Source organism: Drosophila biarmipes, chromosome 2L, assembly GCF_025231255.1.
Source record: "Drosophila biarmipes strain raj3 chromosome 2L, RU_DBia_V1.1, whole genome shotgun sequence".
NCBI classification, from domain to species: Eukaryota; Metazoa; Arthropoda; class Insecta; order Diptera; family Drosophilidae; genus Drosophila; species Drosophila biarmipes.
The window spans coordinates 4008493-4026654 of record NC_066612.1 but is presented as its reverse complement, the minus strand read 5'-3'; the positions used below and the strand labels follow the sequence as shown (position 1 = coordinate 4026654).

The following is an 18162-nucleotide window of genomic DNA, read 5'->3' as shown; positions in this document are numbered from 1 at the left end:
AAGCAGATTCTTTTTTATTTTATTTTTTTTTACTATATGAAATAGTTGTCATTTAAATTATATATGTATATTAATATATATTTAAAAAAGTATAACATTTTTTATATATTAATATTGTAAGTATTGATTTTTTCTTTGATTAAGCATTCTGTGCAGGTTCAAGTCCTGTCACGGTCTAGGCAAATTCTTTTTATATTCTTTTTTTTTGTTACTGAACTTATTAAATATAAAATATTATTAAAAATATATTACTATTGTAATTATTTTGTTTACCATTTGCTAGCGTGCTAGCGAGTCCTGTCGATCAACTTTTTTTATTTATTTTTGTTATCCTACTTGTTATATTTTAATTAAAATAACAGCAGTACTTCGTAAGTTATATTTCAACCTGACTGAATGGTAAAAGTAAATATTTTTCCCCTGTGCCAACGTCCTGTGCCGTGCCCCGTTTCACTGGTGTGTGCATTTCAACGGTGTCCTGGTGTCCTGGCGCACGTCCTCGTTCTCGTCGTCGTCCTGGTCTCCTGTCGCTGCTGTTTACCCGCTTTAATCAACCCATCCAAATCCACATTCATGTCCATGTCCACGAAATGTTTTGTGCTCTGTGGGCGGGCTGGGATTTCGGGTGGTGGTGGTGTTTCCTGCCCCTTGCGTCACTTCCTTGCAAATGCTGCAGCTTCCGTTTCCGGGATATAATGTTCATATTTTCGAGGACATTTTCAGGAAATAAAGTACGTCGCCCTCAGCCCTCAGCCCTTAGCCCGCCCCTGCCGCCGCCCGTCCGTTTCAGCCGAAGGGAATGACGATAACAAACCCGAAAGCCCAGCCACCCACTGGCAACCCATGCCATGCCATCCACTAGTCACTTCCTCTTTGGGAGTCCTGGCTCCTGCCAGGAAACTTTTTGCCTTGCGCCGTGTGCGCATTTATGCCCGCCCAGAGCTGTCACAGGTCCACCCACTGACCTCCTCCTCCGCCTCCCCCTCCCTTCACTCTTCTCTTTTTGCTTCCGCTTTGCCAGCAGGATGCAGGATGCAGGATGGAGAACGGAGGACTGGGGGCACTGGAGGAGCGGGGCGCAGAGTCTGTTTGAATTTTGTCGCACTTCCTGTAGGTGGAAAAGCTTCGTGCGTCTTCCGCTTTCCCAGAGCTGCTCATCAGCAGCGTAATTTCCGCACAGCCAGAGCAGCTGCCTCAGTGTTCTTGGGTGGGCAAGGATTAAGGGTCCAGACAGCCCCTGGAGCTGGGACGGACTTAAAGCAAAATGCTCAAAGTATGCTCGAGTGGAAAGCACTTTAAGAAAATGGTACAGGATTTGATATAAGCCTCCTATTAACCGTCTTTTGAGATTGTTGTAAAATTTATATATATGTCATTTAATTGAAATCAAATAAAATATTATAAATCAAAGTATTCATTTTGATTTAATATATGAATGATATGATATTATAATACTATTGCTAGAATCAAAAAGACTGAATTAATCATTATGAAAAAAACATCCTATCATAACAAATTAGAATATAAATCAATATTTTATAAAATATACCAATAACCAAATGTGTATCATAAAAATATAATTGTAATATGTATATATATAATAATAAATAAGGATAACCAAATATTTTAGAAAATATACATTTGATTAAAATTCGGAGTACAAATATATTCCATATTTTTCCAAGTTTAATAATGAATTTCCACCTTTAGCTGATCAATTTATGACCTTTTGGAAAGTCCAACTTTTCGGTGAGTGCAGAGTTCTTCGTCGGAGTCAGAGTTCAGGTTAATGAAGTGCCCCGACGACGTCGGCATATCGGATCGGATTGCCCGGGCAACAAGTGTTGCTCCTGCCCACCCCTGCCATGCCCATCCCCATTCCCACTCCCAGCCCCACCTCCAGCGCCTCCTGCCCGAAACAGGTATCATCGACTCTTTGTCCGCTTGGCAGTTCATCAAATTCTCATGTGACCAAGCCAAGTAAGTTCAATTCATTCGAAATTTGATATGCGCTTCACATATTTAATGACTTCTTTCGGTTGCCGTCTTTACATAACACTCGATTCGATGAACTGCCAACGATCCCAATCCGATTCGATGCGATGCGACACGAATCGGATCCCCAGTTGCACCCACCTCAGAGGGCAGCCTTCGGTACTTAGAAAAATTATACTCCAAACTGGACAGCCAAAAATAAAATATTCTTATTTAAAATAAACAGAAAATCTATAAGGAAAACGCTTTTTAAAATATTACTTATGTATATCTTTTCTTTTATTCAATAATAAAATATTATTTTTAAAATGGTGTTAAATAGACATTTATCACTTCTAAAAAGGTATATTTTATTCCTAGAAGTTTCATTAACCATGAATACCGTTTTAATAAAAAATGTTTTGAATTTAAAATAAAAAAATAAAATTTTTCAGAGTGCAGGGTAGGGCCTTGCCTGGGTTATAAATGCCGCGGATATTCCCATTTCCATGTCCAATCCCTCCGGCGGGATGGGTTCCCGATCCCGATCCCCATCCCCATCCCCATCCACTGCCAGCACGTGATGGAACGTGGATCCACCGAGGACGAGTGGAAGTGGCGGTGCCAGTGGCAGTGGCACTTGTACCAGCAATTTGGGATAGATGTTGCGTGTTGCCGGCTGGCTGTTAGTTGTTAGTTGGCGGCTCATATGCCACGCCCTGGGCGAGTGCATTTGTATGCAGCGTGGCGGATGCGAGGGTCCAAGCGTTTATTTCTCCACTGCTCGGGGAGTGGGAGACCGGAGATGGCGGCGGAGGCGGAGACGGAGGCCCAAGGAATGCACTAAACCGCTAGCCAAACAGAGGAGCCCAAAAGAACCCGAGGGTTTCGGCCTCCAGTTGCAAGAAAAAAATAATAAAAAGGGAACGGTGGCCACAAACAACAAGTGGCAGTCCACTGGCAGAGATTTAGGTATATATAATTATTACCCATATCTTGTTTTCTAGAAACTCCAAAAAAATTTAGCATTATAACTGATTCTCAAAAAATAAGCACAGGATATATAAACCATGTGGTAAAGATACTCTACATAAGAAATAAATTTTTTATACAAGTTAGGAACCTCGCTTGAGCCCTATATCTTTGTTATCACAACTCATAGAAGTTATTCTGTAAACCTTCAACCCAAACTTTCTCGCCGTGCACAGTTCTTGTTATTTGAAACCCGGATTTACACCGACATTAAAAAGAAAGAATGAACAGCAAATTACTTTTACCGATCACAAGCCACAACAGCAGCAAAGAAACCAACAAGAATCACAAAATAAAGTCGGATAACTACAGCAACAACAGCGGAGAGAAGATAACCCGGCTGCGACTGCGCAGTGACAGCTCAAGAACCAGGGGACACCGGCTGAATACGAATGCATAAATTAAGCCACAAGAAGCGGCGGCGGCGGCGGAATAAAATTTCCTATGTACGAATGCACTTGTCCAAAGGTTCACTTCTCACATTTGAAGTGCCCATCCCGAAATGGAAATTGTGCATGCAGAACGGAATCCGCGGTGGGCGTCTTCGAGAACCCAAGTCCGAGCCCCCGATAATCCGCGGAATGGGGACGGTCGACTGTGGGGAATTCCGTTTCCTTAGAACCCCGGGCTGGTCACTGCAAGCGCCACAAAAAACAGTGATTGGAATATTAAAAATACTTCTACGAATTTCTCATAAAATAAATCATTTGCAACTTAAATATAGCTAGCAAGCAAATAAAAAGTTAACCAAGTATTATTCATCGCCTCTGGGGACTTCCAGTCACAAAGTAAACACTGCCTCGGCGAATCACTTTATATGCATTATAAAAATGATAACTTTAATAGGTTCCGAGTTTCGTACATGTATATGATTGGGTGTTTCTATATATATTGCAAATAACTATAACAAACAATAAGCAGAACAGATTCTTCATCGTAATCAAGGCCTGACAGCCTGACAGCCTGCAGCACGCAATTATCAAATCGAAGTGTAATGTAAATGAATCATTTTAGCACCACCGCCGCTGGCGCCCGTCTATTATAATTTAATGCTATTGCTATGGCTATGCGAAGACAATCTAAATTAGTTTCACAATCACTGCGAGTTTGCTAAACTATTTAGCAGTAAGAAGCCCATCGAGTCCACCCACTTAAGCGTACAACTTAAAATATATACACAAAATCCCAGATGATCGCCCGCCAATCTCGTGTAAAACTCCCAGATCCAAAGGTTTCCCATTTCCGTTTTGGTGTTTGCTTAGCTCCGATAGTTTGCGATGTGCTCAGAGCCAGAGCAGGCGTTGATCCCAGGCCTGCGGCTGGGCCGAGTCTCAGAGACCCGTGTGGCTCGTCTGCAGCTGCTCGATGGAAATGGACAGCTGCTCCAGGCGCTGCATCAGCTGCAGCATGTTCTCCTGCGCCTTGTTGGTGTTGAACTCGTTGCCGTGCTCCAGGGAGTCCTCCTCGGCGGCAGCCAGCTCGAAATGCAGTTTGGCCAGGCTCTCCTGCTGCTCGCGGATCTTGGTCATCTGGTCCATGGTGCAGCCGGAACCTGCTTGGGAGGAGGAGAAGCGAAGGAGGATTAGCTAAGTTTTGATATGAATGCTATAGAATCTAAGAACTCACCGAAAGCCTTCAGCTTGCCGGAGTGGAAATCATCCAGCAGTCCTAGCAGGGCTCGCTCCATGTGCTTCACATCGGGAACTTCGGAGACAAAGGAATGGTGTTTTATTGGGCGATCGTCGAACTTGGCGCTGTGGACACTGGCACTTGGCATCGCAGCTGGGGCATTCTTGCGGCGCTGCGATCGCGGTGTGTTCTGATTGCTATTACTCGCTTGATTGTTATTGTTGGGTTTTGTGCTATCATTGTTGTTGTTGTTCTTGGGGGTGTGGGTGGTGTTGTTGTTCGTGGTTGTGGGATCAGGCGAGAGCCACTCGCTGCTCACCAAGGTGATGGCATTCAGGCTGTTGGCACTACTGTGCGTGGGCTCCAATGGGTCACGATCTTGTCCCGGCATGGCATGGTCAACAAATAAATGGTGGGGATATGCAAGTACAAATAATAAGTAATAACAAATTAAGAAATCATAAGTAACCAAACTGGGAAATCAATTGCAAAATAATAATACCTAATACAAAAAGCACAACTTATCTAAATCAAGGAAACACAAGAAAAACATATTTTAAACTAATAGAAACAAACTAATTTTTAGAAAATACAAGAAATGGTATTTAAAAAATTCAATAAATAATTTAAGCACTTTTTAAAATATTTAACAACCGAACCACAACTGCTGCCAAGCGAACTGAACCGATTGGGAAAGCTGGCAGCCAGCAAAAGGAAAAGTCCTGCCACAGGCTGTTACTTTTTCGATTTTCGCATGGGGTGGCGAGAGGCTTGTAATTTCAATTATTGAAATTATAACCACCTATCAAAGTGTCTGTGTGCGGGCGATTCGGGTGGGGCACGTGTCTATATGGGCTGTGAATGGGGAATGTAATGTATTCCGGCCATATGGACACTGGAAAAGTGCGTCATGGCTGGCCAAGGTCAGTGGAGGCCGTGATAGCCGGCAATTAGGCAGTTCGTTAGCATTTAGGGAGCATTATTAGGCCGTTTGTGAAATATACAATTAAAGGATGGGTAAAGGATTGAGGAAATTTGTTTCTTATATAATTTGGAAGTGAGAAGCTGATGTACAAGTTTAAATTAATATTAAAGATACATACAATAATGTAAATGTGTATTAAATCATATTTTCAATATTGCTTTGTGAATTTGTTTTCCAAAGAAAGTAAAATATATAAAAATGTATTAATTGATATTGAAAATATGATATGAATTTTTTCTTGGAGGGAAGTAAATTCTTTCATATGTAGGGGGAAGTTTAAGCTGAAGAACATTTAAGTGATAACATTTAAATGATAAGTAAACAAAACAAGCTTAGGGTAAACTAGCAATCGTGAGAGAAGAGTGAGCATGGGAAAATATTTGTTATGCTTTTCTTCCGGTTCTTTAATGCTACTTCCTACTGTCAATAAAACCGAACACCCAAACTTCCCAGCTGAAGCCAAAGCCGCGATCCACAGCGACTGAAAGGCATCAAAAAGGGGGAGAACGATGAGTAAGTGGCCTTTGTGGCTGCACCCACCTTTGAGCAATTTGCGCGGCCGTGTCTTGAACTCGAATCTCTCGTCTCCGCCGCCGCCGCCGCCACTCCCCGCATGCGCCTGTGGGCGTGGCCGCCGCTCGTTCACATATGTCACCTTGGTGGCCGCCTGGCCCTGACCCTGGCTTTTGTTGTCCTTCTCCTTCTCGGATATCGTGCGCTCGATGGAGCAGGAGGCTGAGTTTCTGCTGCGCGTGGTCTCCCCGCTGGAGATTCCCTTGATCTTGATCTGCAAGGGAAGGGAGGGGGCAACTGTAGTTTCTATACCCAGAGTCAACAGAATCCCCGGTGGAGTGGGAGTGGGGCAATCTTACATTTGGTACGGCGGGCGAGGCTGGGGTGGCTGATTTGGGGGCACTCTGGCTCTGGGCTTCCTCCTCCGTTTCGACGTCGTTGACCAGCTTCTGGCGCTCGACCACCTCATCGTTGGGCTCCATTTGGCTGGCTTTTGGCGTTGAAATGTGTAATAAATTCTAAATTCTGCTGGGAAAGATGGATTTTCTTTGTTTTTATTTTCCACCCAAAAACAGTGTGGCCGTAGTTGAGTAAAATACCAAGCTCACAATTGCGTGGCAGCCAAACAGTGTTGCTCTACTGAAATTTGTTAAGTAGAACAGTGTGGCTCTATTACATTTTTGGAAATACTATTAAGGCGGTTCTTTTGATTTGAAATAAAAAAAGACATGTGTAATTAGTTAAAACTGTATTTAATCAAAGCAACATTTTTTAGCTTAATTTAAGCCTTCTTCTTGGTGAAACCCATTGTGTAGACCAAGTGGATGAAGCTGAGGATGCCCACGCCGCACAGGCCAGCTGTTAGGCCAAACAAAACCTTGTCCGCTGGTCCGCCTTTCAGAAAAACGGGCAATTCGTTGACGGCCTATAAAATACATGAGTTTTTATAGATATATTAAGTTTTAGGGCTCTGCAACTCACCTGGAAAACCTTCATTTTGTTGGAAAGACCATCGGGCAGAGCCATTTTTGCTTAGGTCTGTTATGTAACTGTTGAACATAAAAAATCACCAACATTATTTATTTATAAAATTCAAATCATTGTTCTAGTTACTTTTTTAAAATTTAAAATAAACTTGTTTTTTATGTTCTCCTTGATTTTATGCTTAAAAAACACTCACCTCCAAAAGTGCGAGAATTAACGAATTGCAATTGACTTGCTGCAATTTCTTGTAACAGATAAAAATAGAATTATTCACAGATGATTTTAAGCAAAAGGGAATGCAAGAGAAATGCAATCAAAGAGTTGTCAAGTAGAAGAAATAAATAAAATAAATTAATAAATAAAAATAATATTTATTGCGCTTTCTTAAAATATTTGTGCTTTATTTTTTCCCATTTTTTTATTATTATTTATGATTTATTTCTTCTTTCCCTTCTTTTCTACCTTTTCCCCTAGGTTAAGTCAAATTTTGAATTTGGCGGGCTGCAAAATACGTTACTAATTCAAAAGTGCGACGAATAACTAAATTCATTAAAAGCAAACCTTTTCTTAAACTAATTGCTTGCGTTAAAGTAAAATTAATTAAAGTAAAAACAAAGAATATTGTATTTTTATACAGAACCATCTTCCCCATTCGAAATTCCCCCAATTAACTCGAATTTTTAAATCGCAACTGCCGGACTTTAGAGTTGCGTCGTGATTCGCCGTTCGAGAAAAAATTGTGTGTTCCGCGCTATTTTGGCTTTTTGTGAATTTTTCAGCAGGCGCTCAGGCGGCGTAGGCGGCGATTTGGCGTCTTTTGCGCACTATTCGCACTTGCCGGCGGGCGCCAATGCAACACTGGGTGCGAGCGAGCTGGCGCCACTGCAGAGCGGGGTGCGGCAAAAGCTGCGCACAGCGGTCGTCCCGCTCGCACCCGCAGCGGCAAGCGCTTGCGGCGAAAAGCACTCCGAAGACACTTGGGGAAATCCCCCAGCTAGCGGTTCCTGTGCGCCTGGTGGGGATTACAATAATTCTACACCGAATGAGTTGTGCAATTTCTTTGAAAAAACTGCTTCCGTTCCGTTATGTGTGCAATTTGTGGAGGCGGGAAAAGAGAGCGCCGAGGAATTTGGAAATAACGGTTGAGGTTGAGGTGCATCCTTCGGATTTTTTCTGAGTACCTTTCGGAATAAATGTATATCTTTTTCTCTATCTTTAATTGGAAAATCTTTAAGATTTTACAAAGTTGCAATTAAGAACTATAATAGGTTATTATGAATTTAAACATCCCACTTATTAAATAATTTATTTTGTACCTAATATATAACTTTAATATTATAATTATAAAAAATATTTGTGGTTACTTCGAAAAGTTGATAATTATATTATTACTTTAAGTGTAATTACAAGCTTTCAAATCATAATAATTTTGGTTCTCATGCTTAATTATGCAAAAGCAAGGCTCTTGATAATTTCAAAATTACATTAAAACATTTAAATGATCTCCAAACTTCAAGCTTGTTCTTTAAATTTTGCCAAATTGCTTTTTAAGTGCACCTGCGATAATTAGTATAATTTTCAGAAAGTCATTAGGTGAGAAATTATCTTTATCTTGGGTTATTTTCAAGCTAATTACCCTTCAAAGCTAATTATAATTATCAGTAAAAAGAGTTCTCATTCAAAGTGTGGACTCAGAAACTGAAAAATCTCGTAGTCTGGGTAATTCGGAGACGCCTTGGTTATTCAATTTGTTTACACAATCGTTGCAGCAGGCCAATAAATAAATTCTTTCGTATAATGTGCCACTAAAAAGCTGTTTAAGCTCTCTCGGTCGAAAAAAACCATTGTATATAAAACGCTTACGCTCGGATCGGTTGACCCCCCGGTCCCCCAGAAGCCCTCGAGCATCGTCGACCTGTTTCAAAACAAAGCAAATACACGTCGTATCGCCCTCCTAAAGCCATCGCCGATTTTCAGCGCCCAGCAAAAGAACTTTCAAAACTGTAGCTTCCATACCATTGCTAAATTAACTTGCCAAAGTTGCGAGGCGGCCGCTTTTCGGTATTCCGAAACTTGAAAAAAGTTAAATCTGTCAAGTTCACCTCCGAGTGCTTTTATTAAAATAGCAAATGATATGGGGGCGAAGGGAAGGCACAGGGCAGACGTTGGGCCCGTTCTCGGGTTCTCCTCAGGCTCGCTGCCTCAACCTTAGGGGTCTCCCTGACTCCCTTTCTGCGGGGGCTGACGTGCCTGAGCTGCCCCTCCCTTGAAAGTTTAGGTTCTAAACTTGTTCTGCAAGCTGCATCACTCAAAAAGAGGGTTCCGTCCCGTTTCCGTTTTGCCCCTCGAGTCGAGTGAGTATTCAAAAGTTCTAGGGCATTCAAGAAGCACAATGAGTCGCAGAACTTTAACCGAAAGCCTTGCATTATTTAAGATATTATAGAAAACTATTCATGGAAAATTTTAAAGAAAGCTAAAAACATTATAGAAAAGTTTTAAAACTCGGAAATATCATTATTTTCAGTTTGACAGAACTGGAAAGATCATTTGAGGTCCTTAGATACAACGAAGGTTGAAAGAAATGAGAGTTTCTTAGCTGTTCGATTTCGAGTACAAGAATTCCATTTTCTTAAGAACTATTTATTTTATCATATAATCTATGGATTAAAGTTTATTAAATCAAAAGCACCTTACACGCACAGAAAGCGCTTGTTAATGCTTTTTTCGTGCTTTGCGGATTGAAAGTTTTATCAAAAAGCCAAAATGATGAGAGGGGTGCCGCGGGGAGCCTCGAATCATCCAGCATAAATAGGCAGAACTAGAGTTGGCGCTTGTTAACATGTTTCAGCAGGTTAAGGGGTTTCTCTAACATTAATAGCATCTATCTTTTCAGTTACTTAGTCACTGAATACAATTTTTAATTATAATAAAACATGATCCTTTTGTTCAGCACTAAGAAATCTTAGTTCCTTAAATGCACTCCTTAAGAAGAGTCCTGACTCCAGTTTCCCCTTTTCCAAAGTGTAGGGAAAAACTGCCTTGGATTTCTTATCGTCATAACACTCTATTAACTAACACTCCTGGCTTGATTTTTTATAAGCTTGTGTTGAGTCTCCACGACGAATAAAACATAGAATCACATAAATTTCAGTGTGACCAATATATTTACAGATTTTTGATAAAAGCGAACAAGCACAAACACGAAAAATTAACAAATTTCCAGCACAAAAAACGCGCCTAACTTAATAGAACCTCAAAAATCATGTTTCGGTGCATATCTTAGTATATATGGGATAATATTAAAATGCTAAGAAGCCATAGGGAAAAGTATTTCTATCTCGTAGTTACATATATTCCCAATTCCAAGCTTTGACCGCAAGCTACGTTTTGCAATTCCCTCTAAAAGATTGGAAGAAGAAATGCTGTTCAGCTTTTGTGCAAATGCGCTTAAAGCTTAAGTAGCGAAATAATAATTAATCATTCTAGGGGAATAAAGCTTTAAAAGAGGTTTCAAAACATTTTATTTGAAATAAAAAAGGGAATTAGTTAATGGAAAACCCTTACAGGGCGGTGCGAAAACCACTCCGCTGCATCTGCTGCCTTTTTTCGCACTCTTTCTCGCATTTCGGCGCCGCGACTTTGCTGCGTGCCAGCTGAGATGGCGATAGTGTGTGTGCGATTGCGATGGGGACAGAACATTGGCGCTACTCCTTTTCGTGGGGCAAAACAAAATGGATTGCTCTTTAACTAAAACAGTTAACAGGCGACCAGGAGCCAGAGCAGCCCCCCACGAGCCCTGAGCAAACATTGCGGCATATATTCATCTCTTTCGTGCCCACGCGGGCCATCGCAGTGTCCACCTGTGCGTTCTGGTGGCCCGTTACAAAATTCACAAAACCGCTACGAATATAAGGCATTCACACTATTCACTCACTCGTACTCGTAGTCGTACTCCTATCCTCCGACCCCCTTTCGGGGCGTGGCTGGTGGCGGCGAGTGAGTTTGCCGAGTGGATTGAATGGGATTCAATGCGTTACCGGTGGATACGTTGCGGTTCGCGCTCCTCCGGCGGCGATTTTTGTGTTGTAAAAAATGTTTGAACTGTTTTAAGTTTAAGTTTTAACGGTAACAGTAGAGCAGCAATGTGTAGGAGGTTGACTCAGTCGCCGCGAGAGCGAGCGAGACGAACGTAGGACGGTGGCTGCGGGAAAGAGAGGGCAGATAGAGACGGCGAGGCCGTCACCTTGGCATTGAAATATGTCTACCCACACAGGCAAACAAGCAAGCACACGTGTGTGAGGGGAAAGGTGTGGGGGTTGGAGGGGCACACAGTTCATTTACCTTTGCGCTCGCTCTGGCGTGGTGAATTAGGTGGTCATGTTGCTTGTGCGTGCGAGAGAGACGCTGAGAGGCAGAAATGCTAATTACCTGGCGGGAGCACATGAATGGCCTTTGACGGTGATGACCTTTGTCCAGCGGGAAAAATAGCTGCTTTTATAGCTAAAAAGTGTTTGTAGGCTGCTATTTAAGGTGTTTCTTAGATGTAAAAAGAAATTAAAAACGTTTCCTATAAAATAAAAATATTTTCTATTTATTTATTCTATTTTTTTAAGTACAACGTTTTTAAAGTAGGTTAAACTTTTCAAAAAAATGGTGCAAATATAGTTTCGTTGTTTATCCAACCAAAAATCTTCAGGTTAGGATTAAGTTTATCCAAAAATTTAAAAAATAAAATGCCCAAATAATGATTATTATGGTACCCCAAAAATGTTCAAAGTTTTAATTATTTTTTTTTTAAATTAGGATGAAAAAAAGAAATGTAATGACAACATTTTGATTTTATTTAAGAAATGTTTTACAATACAAAGAAATACTTTCGATACACTTTCCAATCGAAAGTTTTAAACTATAAAGCAAGTATTCGTCAAAGTCTTTAAAAATGTTTTGAAAACATCTTTGATCTTCAAAAAATTTCAAAATATTTTCAAAACTCTTTTGAAATTATAAAATATACCCGAATCTTTTGTTAGCCAGAGCTCTCAGCACTGTAGCTGAAATTTGTTGTACTTTTTGTCAGGTTCTGCATGTTGCTTATCTCACGGCGGTGCTTCTGCTTTTCGGTCGTGATCACGAGTGCTCCCCTGCTTCCTCTGCCGCCCGGGGCCGTCAAATGTGTTTCAAAGTCAGTGTCGTGCGCGTGCGAGGGAGACGGGCAGGCGAGCAGCCCTGACCCTGCGCCCCCAGTTCCTCCCCCCGGCCCCAGCACCACCCACTTCTGTGTGCGCCCGGCAGTGGTGTGCGTGTGCTCTCCGCGTCGCCGTTGTTGTTGGCGGGCCTCCTGTTTGTTTCTGTGTTTGTTTTATCACTCCAAGTGGTTGTTGTACTTAGAACCTTTTCGGTGTGCGCATGAACGAAAACAACAACGAACGGCGGAATAAGAACGTAACACACCACGAGCACACAGAACAAACCAAATACGGGCGTGTGTATGGGCGAGTATCATCATCATCAAGTGTCGTCGGCAGAATCGGAATCGGAACCACAGCCCCTCGCAAAAAAAGGGAGCTTGCTGTTCGCCTATTCGAAAATTTCACTAAAAATTGTTTGCACTCTCTCGCCGGGCATGAAATGAAAGTATCCTGTCGGCGTCGCCCCCGGCGAACCACCCGGAATGCCCGGAACACCCTGGGCTCTCCGGGAGGGTGGCCTTCGAGGCGGATTGGCGTTCTGTCGCACCTGCTGGCCAGGTGGATTGTGTCAACCTTGCCTCCAAGCTGGAGAATATCGATGTGATGTGTGGCTGCTCGCATGCAATTTTTTGGGGGAGAAAAACAGAGGCGTTGGGGTGGAAAAATGTTTGTTGGGGAAGAACATCGCGAGCTGAAGGTTGGCTGGAAGTGGGTTTTGGGAGGGGAATTCGGTGTTGAGGGGTCCTTACCCCTTTAGGGGTCTTTAGTTTCCAACATATCTGAAGTATTAACATTTAAAATATAAAGCCTTCATGCCTTAAGATAATATATTTAAATAACTTACGCCTAATATCAGAACCCTTATATCTTTACAATAAGAAATACATTTTTTTGGGATAGCTATAAAGAAGTTATTAATAATGGTTATCAAAAATTTTAATTTCCCAAGAGATTTTAAGAATCTATGTAGTCCCAGTAAAATTTCGTATATTCCATGTATTCCTCCTTAATCCGACGAATTTGTTATCTAACCCATTGAACCTATAGTCGTATACTTCCACTTAAAATCCCCTAGTACTTTGAGCTCTACGAGTGCCTCAAACTTAGGCATATCAGTGATATACCCCTTTTCCACTGCCCACCCCTTATAGAGGGGGCCCACGGCGTGACGTAACAACCAAGCGGAACAGCGGAAAGAGCGAGCGAGATGGCAGCCCATTTGACTGATACGGCGAAACCAGCACGAGTGAGCACAATGGGAATGCCTGGTAATCGGATTGCCCCGCACACCCCATTGAAACGAACCCAGCGCCGCCCCGCCTTCGCACCTGTCGCGTGGTTTCTGACCGCCTGCTACGATAGTCAAGACTTCCCCATGTCGGCGTGTGTGCGCTGCGACTAAACCCGTGGCGGTCCCCAGTGGAGAACGGGACCTTGAGGAGGTCTCGCGAGTGGGGCTACGTGGGGCTACGTGGGGCCTTGGCCCCTCAGCAGAGTACCGCCGTCTTTATCTGGCAGATTGTTCCCGTTTCCGTTCCGCTCTGGGGGGAGTGTGAGTTGTGGCATCTTCCCCATCTTAAAGGAGGTGGACCAATACATCATGCTTGCTCCCCACTTGGGCGGGCGCCTCTGCTCCGCTCTGCTACGGTTTCTGTTAGCCCGCCCTGCTAGTAGCCATCTTTCTCGATTTTTTGCCCAACAAGACAAAAACGAAAGCGCAGAAATCAGAAAGCAGTGAATTCCCCGGTGATGGCGGTGGAGGTGCACTGAGGAAATCTATCAGGAGGTTTACTATTAACTTTGAGGCGAATTTGATGTTATCCTTTAATTTTGGGTAATCTCCTTTGGGATACCATCATATTTTCCATCTAAGCTGGCAATACAACACAAAATTTTAGCTTTTTGAAGATTTAAAAAATACTAGCTAAGGAATTACGTTCTTTATAGGGTCGTAGAGTTCAAAATGAACTCAGTAATTTCATTTCAATAAATAAAATGAAATACCTAAAATGGTATCAATAAATAGAATGAAATATCTATGATGAATATCTAAAATTGTATCAATAAATAAAATGAAATATCTAAGATAAGCGTTAAATACACAAGATAATTTTTTAACGCAAGTTGTACAGTTCCACCTTATAGTTAATGTTTCAATAATATAACGAAATATCTAAGATATGCATTAAATACTTAACTTAATTAATAATTTATTGAAATAAATGAATGAAATGAGATATTTAAGATCAACATTATGTATAATACTTAACGTAATATTGTACAGTTAGCTGTAGAGTTGAGATATTTAAATGAGATATTCAAGACAAACATAAAAAATCTTAACATCATTTTTTAACGTAACTTGTATTTCAATAAATATAATGATATATCTTTGATGAACATTTACGCAACACTTAACGTAATTTTGTAACGTAAGTTGTAGAGTTCAGTTAAAAGGGATATTTGAGATAAAAATTTACGTAATACTCAAAGTAAGCTGTAGAGTTCAAACTATAATAAATAAATAAAATGATATATCTGAGATAAACATTAAATACTTAAGGTAACTTCCAGGATACTACCTCCCATCTCCCTAGAAACCATTTTTACCAGCTAGCTAAGACCTCGGAGAACGCACCCCGCCCTTTCTCACAGTGAGCCCTCGAAGTGGTAATGGAGGTGGCTCCCGACTGTTGGCTCTATCTGGATTTCTGGCCATGGTCTGGACGAGGATGGTGGCCTGTTGCCTCTGCTGCGGTTTCGAGTGCACGTCGGGAGCTTCGGCGGCTCTGCACCGCCGCCGCCGTGGTGCCCGGGCACTTCTGTTTTCCTGGTGTAATTAGGCAAGCGAAATATAATAATAATAAATTATAATTTTAGAAGGCGTGCCTCGAGCCCGAAAAGCGGCCACAAATCCCAGAGCGGGCACCACTTTGGGCCGTTTCCGTCGGCAGTGCGACGTTTGTGTGCTTAAAATATAAACGAACAGGCTCCAAGAAGTGGTGCTATAAAAATGTGAAATTATAATGCGAATGGGGAAAATGTGTGGGGTGTTCCGGGTGGAGAGTGGGTTTTTTGTTATGTTAATTCTTACAGCCGAGCGGCGGCGCACCACCCAATCGATGTTAGCGGCGGGGTCTGGAAGAAGCCAATCCCAAACCTGAAAGCCGATCCCCGGCTCCGCTCGAGCTCCCGGTGCCCGGTGTGCCAGGTGTGCCCGGTTCCAGTTTCCCAGTTTCCCAGCTGCCACGTTTCCCCAGCCGGCCAGACTTTTGCTATTTCTATGACAACTTGGTAGCTCTTGGGTAACTTCTAATGATTTTCTATGCCCGCCGCTGTTAAGGCGGCGTCCCCCGGAAAGTGGGGAAGCCCCATTATCTGCCGCCCTGGCAGCCACGCGCTCGCCGGGACGCGCCCGTTGCCGCTGTGAAATGTACGTTTTCGGTGGAGTTTGCGTCATGCGATGTTAATGGAACAGGCGATCAGAGGGCTCCAAGCGGATGACGTAACACGTAACGGCAGAAACGGCAGAAACGGCCGATACGGGGCAACGGAGCGACCGAGACGGCGATATACGCGAGACAACAAAGAGTTGGGGGAGGGGGAAGGTCGTACTCAGTGGGCTAGACTGTCTGTGTGAGAGTGGGGCCAATGTACTCGCGGTCAGTGCATTGCACCCTGCCCATGCCACTCTCTTTCTGCCCGCTCTTCGCTCGTTCTTCGGGTTCGAAAAAAGAACAACAACAAGAGGCGGGGAGAACATATGGAGTGCAGGAGCGACAAGAAGCTGTCAGATACATTTCATGCCCCCTATGAGGAGGGTTCTGATGTCATGTGCATGCTTGTTTGGCTTATAAGATCGTACTCTTAGCGAATTGTTTCGTTTTTTTTTTAGGTTTTTATACATTTTTTAATTTAAATTTAATTAGAGTGAATGTAACCTGAACTAATAACTAACAAGGTGCTATAACAAATACTATAATTAGTGTTGTAAATATTTGTTTTTTACCGATTTTTTTACCACATGGATTTTTAGCCTTCCCTGTTGCCAAGTCAACTCTTGTTTTTTAGGGCTCTTTTAGCCTGGTGCTGCAATTACGCCAACGTCATCATGTTTGTGCGGTGTGCAATTTCTTCTATGTGCACGTAGCTGCACTTATCTGCGTCTGCCCCCCGCTACCCCTCTAAATACACAGAAAGAACTGGGTTAGTCATTAAATTTGTAGATTTTGCATAACATTTTGAACCATATATTAGCATTGATATTTTAAAAAGTTTTCTTGTGCTTATTATTCCTTTGTTGCATGCTCTACGCCCTGTTCTAGAATTTATCTATGCATAAATTAAAAATGTAAATATTTACACACACCAGAAAAAAGTCTGATATAAAACAAAAATACAAATAAACCTCCTCCAAGTATAAACAGATATTCTGTCATTTTTGAAATTTATTTTTGAAACATGAAGAAAAAGTAAAGGTTTTTGTACTTTACTATATTATTTTAAAATTAAAATATCTTTGAGAGCAAATCTATAACTGGTATATTCATCAGATTTGACATATTTAAACACCTAGTCGGAAATGGTAAAAACCAAAATTAATCCTGGTGTCCCATTAGATTTTTCTTTGTGCACGACGGCTCTCTGTGTTTGTGGTCTATGGGTGTGAGAGCAAGAGAGTGTAAGAGTCGTGAGGATGGTGCTCGGGGGCGGGGGGTGGGTGAGGGGGTGGTGCCTAGGGCTCCTATCGCCGCCCCCTTGGCTGCGGCTGTGGATGGATGGAAAACTGTGCGCCCCTGCGCGCTCGCACATTTGAAAAGTGCATCGAGTGCAGCGAGTGCATCTCCCGACGTCGGCCATCTGCCGGCCGAAGAGCACAAAAAAGCTGAAAAAACAGAAGGCAGAAAAACGAAGCCTAGTTCGGCGAGCCTAGATCCGAGTGCTTGGGAAAACTCTTTCGCTTTTCTGTTAGACGATCTCCCCGCCGGGCGGCAAATGCAACTGCAGTCGGGCCCGCTGCGCGTTGCAACCCACCTGCGTGCAACTCCGACTGGTTGCATCTATTGGGGGGCCTAGGAAAATCCTGTCCATAGTTTTCCCCCAAAACGGAAAACTCCGCGGCGCATAGAAATCGACACCGTGCCCTCGCATAGAACAGCCCCCTGGCTTCGAAATTCGTGATTAAACTCGGATTTCGCTGGCGGTGCACCAATGAAAAATGGTTGGCAGAAAAAGTTGGAAAAAAAACGTTGTATGATTTTTCTTCGTCAATATTTTGTAACAGAGGCGCAGCACCGATGCAGAAGCGGCTCCTCTGCTTCGAACGAAACGAACTGCTTGTGTAACGAAATAAAAATGCAAGGCCTGGGGGGGAGCGGGATGGCAGGCGGGCAGCGCCAGCGGCTCCCCTTCGCCGTCTCCCTCTCGCACTGCAGTCACTGCCCCAGTTCTGCGTTGGTGTGCGTGTGAGCTGGGGCCTTTTTGCATGCGAGCGAGCGAGGTGGAGATAAGCAGAACGAAAGAAAGAGCAAAAGAGCAATGCATTTTAAAGATTGCCTTGGCACAGTGGGACCAAGATGAACTTGGGGAAACAAATTAAACATTTTATTAATTACAAAAACAATAATAGTTTCAGTTTAAGGCTTGACAAAAACCATGAGTGCCTGATTTCGAAAACGTTTTTACTAATATACAGTTCTTTATCAAATTTACTTTAGGGCAAACAAAATTGGTAGATACCAAAATTAAGTATACGACTAGTAACCTACTATAAAATACTCTATGTTTATAATTTTAGTTAAGAAAAAAATAAATTTTAGCACATAGAAAAAAGGTATGGAATTTCAGCTTAAAGTT

The 18162-nt window shown here is 42.4% G+C and overlaps 2 protein-coding genes across 6 annotated transcripts; both read right to left on the bottom strand.

The window, feature by feature from the left end:
* Positions 1-3814: 3814 nt before the first annotated feature.
* On the bottom strand, positions 3815-6730 carry LOC108036150 (coiled-coil domain-containing protein 28B). Of its 4 annotated transcripts, none has more exons than XM_017112139.3 (4): positions 6493-6730; positions 6161-6407; positions 4633-4710; positions 3815-4561 (listed from the first exon to the last, which is right to left on the bottom strand). In XM_017112139.3, exons 1-4 carry the CDS (start codon positions 6613-6615, stop codon positions 4338-4340), a joined length of 672 nt encoding a protein of 223 aa, XP_016967628.1. In that variant the 5' UTR covers positions 6616-6730; the 3' UTR covers positions 3815-4337. The 4 variants fall into 4 exon arrangements, with proteins under 4 accessions (XP_016967628.1, XP_016967630.1, XP_016967626.1 ...); XM_017112141.3 differs by having other exon boundaries at positions 3815-4558; positions 6493-6728; XM_017112137.3 differs by having other exon boundaries at positions 4633-5013; positions 6493-6727.
* A 136-nt stretch (positions 6731-6866) lies between these two features.
* On the bottom strand, positions 6867-7409 carry LOC108036065 (cytochrome c oxidase subunit 7A1, mitochondrial). 2 transcript variants are annotated; one of them, XM_017112009.2, is made up of 3 exons: positions 7314-7409; positions 7115-7182; positions 6867-7058 (listed from the first exon to the last, which is right to left on the bottom strand). In XM_017112009.2, the coding sequence occupies exons 2-3, from the start codon at positions 7157-7159 to the stop codon at positions 6915-6917; spliced, it is 189 nt and encodes a 62-aa protein (XP_016967498.1). In that variant the 5' UTR covers positions 7160-7182; positions 7314-7409; the 3' UTR covers positions 6867-6914. The 2 variants fall into 2 exon arrangements, with proteins under 2 accessions (XP_016967498.1, XP_050741303.1); XM_050885346.1 differs by having other exon boundaries at positions 7247-7349.
* Between the last annotated feature and the right edge of the window lie 10753 nt (positions 7410-18162).

Coding starts and splice junctions, on each gene's coding strand:
- LOC108036150 (XM_017112137.3), bottom strand. CDS start 6,615: ATGGAGCCCAACGATGAGGTGGTCGAGCGCCAGAAGCTGGTCAACGAC. Junction 5,014..6,160: donor GCCGCGCAAATTGCTCAAAG/GTGGGTGCAGCC, acceptor TGCCGGGACAAG/ATCGTGACCCATTGGAGCCC. Junction 4,562..4,632: donor CGGCAAGCTGAAGGCTTTCG/GTGAGTTCTTAG, acceptor CCTCCTCCCAAG/CAGGTTCCGGCTGCACCATG.
- LOC108036065 (XM_017112009.2), bottom strand. CDS start 7,159: ATGGCTCTGCCCGATGGTCTTTCCAACAAAATGAAGGTTTTCCAG. Junction 7,059..7,114: donor ACAAAATGAAGGTTTTCCAG/GTGAGTTGCAGA, acceptor TGTATTTTATAG/GCCGTCAACGAATTGCCCGT.